The sequence below is a fragment of the Carcharhinus amblyrhynchos genome, chromosome 21 (assembly GCF_965287045.1).
Source record: "Carcharhinus amblyrhynchos chromosome 21, sCarAmb.v2.hapA, whole genome shotgun sequence".
Lineage (NCBI taxonomy): Eukaryota > Metazoa > Chordata > Chondrichthyes > Carcharhiniformes > Carcharhinidae > Carcharhinus > Carcharhinus amblyrhynchos.
Genome location: NC_137344.1, coordinates 7559402 through 7568857, shown reverse-complemented (window position 1 = coordinate 7568857; position 9456 = coordinate 7559402). Strand labels below are relative to the sequence as shown.

At 40.5% G+C, this 9456-nt stretch overlaps 1 protein-coding gene across 22 annotated transcripts in view; it reads right to left on the bottom strand.

The window, feature by feature from the left end:
* Window positions 1-5717: 5717 nt before the first annotated feature.
* bptf (bromodomain PHD finger transcription factor) overlaps window positions 5718-9456 on the bottom strand; it is a 160383-nt gene continuing 156644 nt past the window's right edge. For 14 of the 22 annotated variants that reach the window (XM_080209381.1, XM_080209384.1, XM_080209382.1 and 11 more), the window contains one exon: window positions 5720-7779. In XM_080209381.1, coding sequence (XP_080065507.1) covers window positions 7767-7779 — 13 coding nt within the window. In that variant the 3' untranslated portion in view covers window positions 5720-7766. Of the gene's footprint in view, window positions 7780-9456 lie in introns of all 22 variants that reach the window. The other 8 variants (XM_080209392.1, XM_080209383.1, XM_080209385.1 and 5 more) reach the window with 3 other exon arrangements.

Sequence of the window (9456 nt, the reverse complement as noted above, 5' to 3'; positions counted from 1 at the left end):
ACTCAAATTTTCACTCAGTTACTGACACAATTGTCCATCATAGAATCATAGAACCCTGACACTAAGGAGCAACTTAGCTAATCAATCTAACCAGCACGACTTTGACTGTGGGAGGAAAACGGAACACCCGAAGGAAACCCCACAAATATAGGGAGAATGTGCACACTTAACACAGTCACCCAAGGCCGGAATTAAATCTGGGTCCCTGGTGCTGTGCCACAAGCTGTTTGTGAAAAAGTCTTGATCTCCCTTCATCATAAAGCACTCAACCCACGTCATTTTAGTAAATCTCTTCAGTATTTTCTCCATGGACCTGACATACTTTCTAAAATGAATGTCAAACTGGACATAGTGTTTTTTTAATATATAGAGTTCAGGTTGAAGCAATTGATGGCAAGGCATAGCTTCCATAGCTACTAGTAAGATGTTTCAGATTATGATAGTGCTCTCTCCAAGCTACAAAGTAATCCACAATATACTGTGCAGTGCAAAGAGGATGTGCAGAACTTTCATTCTATTTAATACACACAGCGGTTAGCACTATTGCCTCTCGGTGCCAGGGACCCTGGTTTGATTCTCAGTTTCAGTCACTGTCAGTGGGGAGTTTGCATGTTCTCCCCTTGTCTGTGGGTTTCGTCCCACAAGTCTAAAAGACGTGCTGGTTAGGTGCACTGGCCATACTAAATTCTCCCTCAGCATACCCAAACAGAGACCGGAGTGTGTGGCGACTAGGGGATTGTCACAGTAAATTCAATCGCAGTGTGAAAAATAAACTTTAAATATATGCATTACCAAACAGCCAGATGGGTCATACAGTTCAAACAGGCCACACATATTATTATGACCCTGCAGAATGAATGAGGGGCAGCTAGTGGACAAAAGGTAACAGCACTGCTGTGTCCAATTGTCTTCATAAACATAGCTAGCGTACCAGAAGAGGGTCTGCATAGTGATCAACAGCAGGAATCTTCATCAATTTTCCTTTGAACTATGGCACAACTGTAAAAGTGTTGACCAAAGATTAATCCTTTATAGCTGGTTGGCCTGGATCAGATGACTGAGCACAGACCAAGAACTGAAACTGGGACTTTTCTGGCTCAGTACCCTGTCAGATGAAAAACTTACACATTCCCAACCGCTGGAAAGTTCATCAAATGTTTTGAACCTACAAGGATACCAGCAGCTTATGAAAGGCGAGTGGTATCCGTCTGGCCATTGTGGAAAATTGCCATCCTGTCCTGTCCTAGAGAAGAACAGGACAAATCCAAAACGGCCAATTACCATCCTGTCAGCCTCCTCTCAAACATCAGTGATGGAAGGGGTTTTAACAGAGCTATCAAGCAGCACTTACTCAAAAATAACTTGTTCATTGACAACTCAGTTTGCTCCCTGCCATAGCCATTCAGTTCCTGACCTTGTTATGGTCATTGTCCAAACATGAACAAAAGAGCTGAATGCAAAAAGGTGAGAGTTATACCTTTAAGCACAAAGGAAGATGGTTGTGTTAATTGGAGATCAATCATCTCAATCCTAGCATATCTCTACAAGAATTATTCACATTAGTTTCCTAGGCCCCACCACCTCAGTGCCTTTCCTCCATCACAAAGTCAGAAGTGGGATGTTGGCTCATGATTGCTCAACATCCAACCCCATTTGTGACTCCTCAGATACTGAAGCAGTCGTAGAGCAGGCCCTGGACAACATTCAGGCTTGGGTTAGAGATATACAGCATGTAAATAGGCCTTTAGGCCCAACACATCCATGCTGATGTACTGTACTGGTCCCATTTGCCAGCGTTTGGCCCATATTCTTCTAAAGCTTTCCTATCAATGAATGTGTCCAAATGTCTTTTAAGTGTTGCAATTGCACTCACCTCTACCACCTCCTCTGGCAGTTCATTCCATACATGCAGCACTCTGTAAAGTTCCCCCTGAGGTACCTTTTAAATCCTTCCCCTCTCACTGTAAGCCTATGCTCTCTAGTTTTGGATTCCCCTACTCTGGAGAAAAGACCATGGCTATTCACTTATCTATGCCATTCATGATTTTCTAAGTCTCTTAAGGTAACCCCTCATCCTTATATGCTCCAGGGGAAAAAGTCCCAGCCTCTCCCCATAATTTAAACCCTCCAGTGCTGGTAACATCCCTGCAAATCTTCTCACCACCAACACCTATTCAAGGGTAATTTGTAATGGGCAATAAATGTTGGCCTAGCCAGTGAAGCCACATCCTGTGAAAGAATGAAAAAAAACACAAGTTAATCGCACAGTTGTTCCACTTCATCCTAATTTCCTTCAGCTGTCACGTGATACAATTGGGTAAGTGGACTGTGTGTTCAAACAGCAATGCTGTACAATAAGAGAATCGGGGAATAATCATCTCTGGCTGAGGTGGCATTATCCATAAAGGAGTTACGCTATAGCTTATTAAAATATTTGGATGAGACTAGTAAACCAATGGGAGAAAAACAAATGCATACCATCATTTTATACAAAAACTGTATAAATGCAACTTACCTTTTAATTACAAAACTTAAAATTGGAGCAACCCAAGGTGGAGATGTGTACACCACAGGGTAAAAGGACAATCACCAGCTGCTTTGTAAAGGGCAGAAAGTGTCAATTAAATTCACTTCTTTTCCCTCTTTGTATTAATTCAGTCATTCTCACGCAGAAGTAGCTGGGCCAATAACTAAGTGTCCCATTACGAGTTATACCTGTGTACGTCAGATACCCAAAAATTCTAAACTAAGTAATTTTAATTTTATTGCTAGTCAATTTTACCTTCTGTGGACCACTAGCTCACTTACTTCCTTGCTACTATTTCCCATTCTGTCAGTTAACTAAAAGTTAGATTTCTCTTTAAATCTTTGTTGGCTCACAGTACTAATCCAGCAACAGGAGGATTTGGTTAGATTCTCAATTATCAGAAGGGAGCATTTGGGATCATGTTCCCTTAAATGCGTAGTTAGTGACCCTTACCATCACATCTAACCTTTGAATGGATAAAAAGCTTGAGGTTATGACCCCCATTTCCTCCATCACTATTAAAGTGATTTAAAACATTTGAGCAGTTACAGTCTTAGAAATTATTACACTTTATGGGATTCACCTTCAAGATCAAAGAAAATGATACCCAATATCTGTTTGGAAACAGTAGTTCAAGTCAAGTGAAAATTGACTCAATGAAGTATTTTTCAACTGAGGCTTGAAATCATTCATCATGGTCCTTGTGTGCATTCTTTATTACAATAAGAGCCAGAGTATAAAATATTTTCCTTGTAAATTTCTGTGGAAACAACCCTTATAATATTTAGTCACTTCTAATCCTTTGCCACATTCTCCCCCCTCCCACCCCAAACGGTGGCTCATTTAAATGGCGCAATTGGTCAATAACTTATCTGTGTGGGGAGGGGGGGAGGGTGGTGGATGTGATGGACAGTGTGGACAATGCTAGGCTCTTCACAGCTTGTCATAGCTCCAATGTTTTAAACTAGCAATTAATTTGAATGCATTTTCTGCACTACTAATAATATCTGGATAGTATCATGAGTGGAACTGTACCAGTTCTTGTATAGGCTCATTCTCTCTCCCTGGGCGTGTGTTCCCACGTGCACCCCAAGATCTGACTAGGTCTCGATCACTGTTGATTTGTGTGAACTATCCACTAATAGCCCACAATCCCTCTTGTTACATTCCACCTCTAAAACCATTTATTTTTCCTTCTCTTTGAACCATCAGGGCATTCACAAAGACAAGGCAACCCAGATGAGGGAGAATATTAGTGGAAAGATAATAGAAAAAGGCTCAGGGATATTTGATTAACATATTGATTTACGTTGGAGATTTTTTTTAATGGCTTACTAAGGAAGGGAAAATAAATTTGATTCTAACATCGGGCAGCCGAAGGAACAGCAGATGGACCAATGGTTGTTTCCAGCCAGGAGATTCTCTGACATACACTTGCTTCCATTTCTCAAGCAGTCAATCAAGGCTATAAATCAATAGTATCTTCATGTTTTTATTCCATGGTGGTCAAATTAACATGAGTCAACAGAGGCTAGGAACTGAACCTATGCACCTGTATGCTTATTTACATATATTGTAAACAGCAACAGCTATTAACGGAACATTGCAAGGGCATAAAATACATACCATGGAAGCAATGACACTAGGAAGATACTGATATGCAACCCACAAATAAATGTGGTGGTCTGGTTGTTATGGTACTGCACTTGTAATCCTCAAATCTCAATAGGGCAAGTTTATGAAACAGAATTAAATAAATCCATGAAGTTGTGGGATAGCAGCAGAAAATTACAATGAAAGCTGGCAATAGCTTAAAAATCCAGAACAAATGGTTCAATACCGTTTGGGGAAGAAACTGGCCACCTCACCAGGCCCAGACCAACCACCAGCGATTGACTCCTACATGTCCTCATGGCAAAGTGGGGTACAACAATACAGAGCACCTGCCAATGTCACTTCCTTGCCAAGAACGTACACATAAATTATAGATAGGAACAGGAATGGGCCATTCATGTCCATGTACCTAATCAGTCAGTCACTCTAACACCAGTTGAATTGTATCTCAATTCCATTTACCATCTTTGCTTCACATTCCTCACCTTTACCTGAAAAGTATCTATTGACCTTAGTCTTGAAATTTCAATTGATGACTTCCAGTGTTTTAAGGTCATGAAAATTCCAGATTTTCACTACACAGTGTAGTGTTCTTTTGATTTCATGCCAAAACTGTACTTTACATGGGGTTTTTGAGAAAGTAGCAGCAAATGTAGCCAAGCTCCCCACCACAGGGCTCACTTGCCAGGTTAGTGTATTCAGAAAAGCAGGTCAGTAATATACCAGTGAACCACACCTAGGGGTGATGTGAGTAAGTAAGTCAGGGATCAGACACTTTACCCTCCCATCTTGCCCATGACACCTTGGATGCAGAATAATGGTTTTAAGAAAGGTACCATTATATCTGGTCAACTTAAACTTTATTGGAAAATGGGCAGAATAAACTGCTCAGGCTTTAGCAGGCTTGGTGGAATTACTGAAAACTCCTTTTTAAAAATTTCTTCCAGTATGTAGGATTTGTCAGGAGCCTTTTAAAAAAAAAATCAATTTCCTTGTTAGGGTCTAAAAGAAAACAAGTGGGGATGGTGAATAGAAATGATAAAGGAGCAAAAAGTACTTTGAATAGAAGTTACAGCTAAGTTAGATCAGCACTAAGACTGGCAATCAATTATCTTGTCAGACCTTCCTCAATCAGCACACAGCACGGGCTGGATGACTGGGCTGGCTTGATATTTTGATTGGAATCAACAGAGCAATTGTGAGCATGGACACCAGAAAGGGATGTTGCTTACAAAGCAACAAAAACAATCTTCAAAATTAAAGCTACTCTTTTAGGTGGAATTGCTTACTTCTTAAAATATTTAAATGAGGTTGGGAAGTAGCTTTGTATTTTAAGTCCTTTGCTGCAAGCGACCATAAAATTCTCACCTCACGAAGATGCTGGCTTGAGCTGGAATGCAGTCCCCCGGGTTCACTGCCTAAATGGCCATTCGTGCATGAGCCTCACCAGCAAATAGTAACTGCTATTCATTCATAGAGCATATCACAGTCAAACCTGATGCCATCTCCATCCAGATACAAACATCTTGTTTCGATCATGTAATTGTAATCAGTACAGCTTCCCTCAACAGGGTCACATAGAAGTCCATTTGCTGCTGCTGTTGTTCTGTGTAGGCATGGTATTTAAGCTTAAATCTTGTGGCCTGCACAAATTAATATGACACCAGGCTGTTGGGCAAATTCAGGGAGAATATTTTAATGGAAATTTCAATCCACTTCTTTCATGAAATTAGAACTTCAAACAGAAGAACAGTGAAGCATACAGCCTGTAAAATTGTTTGGAAATTTAAATTACGAGTTACTTTAGTATCTGTCCTTCCAGGTATGGAGGGCACCATGTATTGCAATTATTCTCTTGTCTGAGAAGGTTTTCTAGAAAAATATAAATAGCCTACTCAAAGAAGCATGGATCTCTCAACATAATTGACAGAAATAACAAGGAAAATTATTTCTTTACCATTCTCAACTTGAGCACTTCAAGGTTAAACCAAAGAACTAGTCTCAATTTTTTTCAGACACAGTTTCTAACACCAAATCGAGGGTAAACTATTAACAGCCTTTCACCAAATTGCCATGAATAAAAATTAATGGCAAGTAGTCCCAGATTTACATATCCTTTTAAAGTGATAAAAAGATGACACCAAAGTTGATGTCAAAAACATTACTTTATTGTCTAGGATGAAATGTCCTATCAAGTACAAAAGAATTACTCTTCATAGTTGCCACAATCTGTTAAAAACATAGATAGCAATCTATTACCTACAGGTAGGAAAGAATTTTTTTGCAACATTACTCAAAACGAATAAATTCGTAGATATGAATAAATAGTACAGAAATACTGTGATGTGGTGATGAGATGTGCAGTATTTCACAACTCGGGTGTTAGTCCATAGTTTCCCCTTTTTAAAACTCAATACAAATGCATACAATATGCAGCATTTCAAATTTAAAGTGTCCTTGCACCTTTTCCAAATTTTTATTTCCTTTGTTAGAATTCTTGGGAGAGACCTGAAGTCTCACAATGGGTCATTTTAAGCACATACAGAAACACTTGTGGATTTTCTCAGTGGGAGATAATGGTTTCCTCCATTTATTGTTTTCATATACATCAATATTTCTGAACCTTAATACAAAAAAACAAAAAAAAATTCAGCATCTGACAAAATGTTTACATACAAGATAACTTCAGTACACACCGTTTATTTCAGTCTATCAAATTTCTGCAGAGTGATTGATAGTTTTCTGGTACTGCCCCATTGCCACTGTGGCAATCTAACTTGGAAACCAATGCTGCCAACTGCTCAGCCAGTGGTCACGTAGAGCTCCAGTTCAGTCTGATTGATTAGGAAAAGAAACTTCCTGTTGGATCCCATTCTGCTGTGCTGGCGTGTATCTGTATGTGCGTGCGTGCGTGCGCGTGCATGTGAAACAACTCCTTTCAAAGAAAGAAAGGATCAAGGGTTATCACTCACCGTTACCTACAGCAATTACATAAAAAAGACCAACTTATCTGCAAGTTGGGTCTTTTTATATCAATAAGAAAAAAAAGCACATAATTAGTTGACAAACAAGGGCAGCAGATTCTAAAAAAGAAAGCTTCATCTTTTCTCAGTAATAAATAAATACAGCTGTCAAATTTAAACATGTATGTTTCGTTACAGACAGCTTGCAGCCAGCTTCTTCACTGAAGAACTGTGGGATAAATTTTGCTGGGAAAACTGAAGCCAGCCCCTTGTCATAACAAGAGCGGACAGGATGCTTCGTGCTTCCCACCCCATGTCAGGCGAGGAGGATACGACAGTCAAACAGGGCTGGTAAAAGGTGGTTTCTTTTACATTTTTTAAAAAAATTTCCTTCCTTCTCCTCTTCTTTTAAACTCTCCCTTTTAGCTTCTAACAAACAGAATGGGGCTTTATCCAATTCAGTTAACTGATTGGTGCTTGAACAACAGTGCTGGTTAAGGTCAGTCAGTCAGGAAAACCCGACCAAGTATATCTGCCTCTGGTGCCATCAACTTCTTCTCGCTGCACTCTGAATGCGATTCCTGTTATTCCCGCTTTGTACGATTTTGTTCATTATTTGAAGTCTAGAGAGTGCTGCAATCTACGCAGTAGAGTGTAATCTGTTAGGAATGAGACCTACAGAGCAGAAAATGGTACATTTTAGTATCCTTACATTTATAAAATAATTCTGAACACCTCAGAAAATACCAGGAGGATCAACCAAGAAAACATACAAGTACATTTCAATGTCGTCAAAGAGTCTGCATTTCTATGATGATTCGAATACAATGAATGATAATCAAATGTAATTCTTATGTGTTTATAAATGGAAATCCATGGAACTGGTATTACTTTACAACAATCTGCATTTATTCACCATCTTTAATATAGGAAATTATATAAGATGCTTCACAAGACCACAATTAGACAGAATCTGACAGAGCGAAGGAAGATATTCTTGTAGGATTCCATATTTAACAGTGCAAAGGTGGGCAGAAGTCCCGCAAGAGATTCTCTGGCAATAAATGGATAGGCAAGAGAGGAACCAAAGTGGCACATGGTACGGCTGGACAATGGAGACAAGGGATAAGAGGACAACAAAGTCAATTGTGTCAAAGGCTTCAGAAAGGTAAAGAAGGATGGGGGAGGGGGGAATAGTTTATCATGATCACAGTCACAGAACCGTTGTTTATAACTGTGATGAGGACTGTTTCAGTACAGTTTGAAGGGTCAGAAACTTAATTGGACAGCTTCAAATATATTGTGGAAAAGTCAGGATGTAAAGTTAGAAGATGGAAACATGTTCAAGGACCTGAGAGAGGATAAAATCCGCAGAGAGATCTGGATAGGCTGAGCGAGTGGGCAAGGACCTGGCAGATGGGAGTATAATGTTAGCAAGTGTGAGGTTATCCACTTTGGCAGGAATAATAGTAGGAGGTTTTATTATTTAAAAGGTGAAAAGCTGCAGCATGCTACGGTACAGAAGGACCTGGGGGTCCTTCTGCACGAGTCGCAAAAACCCAGTCTGCAGGTGCAGCAGGTGATCAAGAAGGCGAATGGAATGTTGGCCTTTATAGCGAGGGGGATTGAATATAAAAGTAGGGAGGTCTTGCTGCAACTGTACAGGGCACCGGTGAGGCCGCAGCTGGAGTACTGTGTGCAGTTTTGGTCACCGCACTCACGGAAGGATATATTGACCTTGGAGGGAGCGCAGAGGGGGTTCACTAGGCTGATACCGGAGATGAGGAGATTGGCCTATGAAGACAGACCAAATAGACTGGGTCTGTACTCGGAGTTTACAAGGCTGAGGGGGGATCTTATAGAGATGTACAAGATAATGAAAGGGATGGACAGGGTAGAGGTAGAGAGATTCTTCCCGCTTAGAAAGGATAGCAGGATTAGAGGGCACAGCCTCAAGATAAGGGGGGGCAGTTTAGATCGGAGTTGAGGAGGAACTTCTTCACTCAAAGGGTGGTGAATCTCTGGAATTCTCTGCCCGTTGAAGTGGTGGAGGCTACCTCGCTAAATATATTTAAGTCATGGGTAGATAGGTTTTTGATAGGCAAGGGGATTAAGGGTTATGGGGAGAAAGCAGGAAAGTGGAACTGATACACTTCGGATCAGCCATGATCTTATTGAATGGCGGGGCAGGCTCGAAGGGCTAGATGGCCTACTCTTGCTCCTATTTCTTATGTTCTTATGCAGAGGTTGGAGATGGAGCAGTAATTTTGGGAGCTGCGGGGGGATGGGGGGTTGTGTTTAATAGCAGATTTGAGAGAGAAGGGGACACTATCAGAGGACAGAGCCATTTAT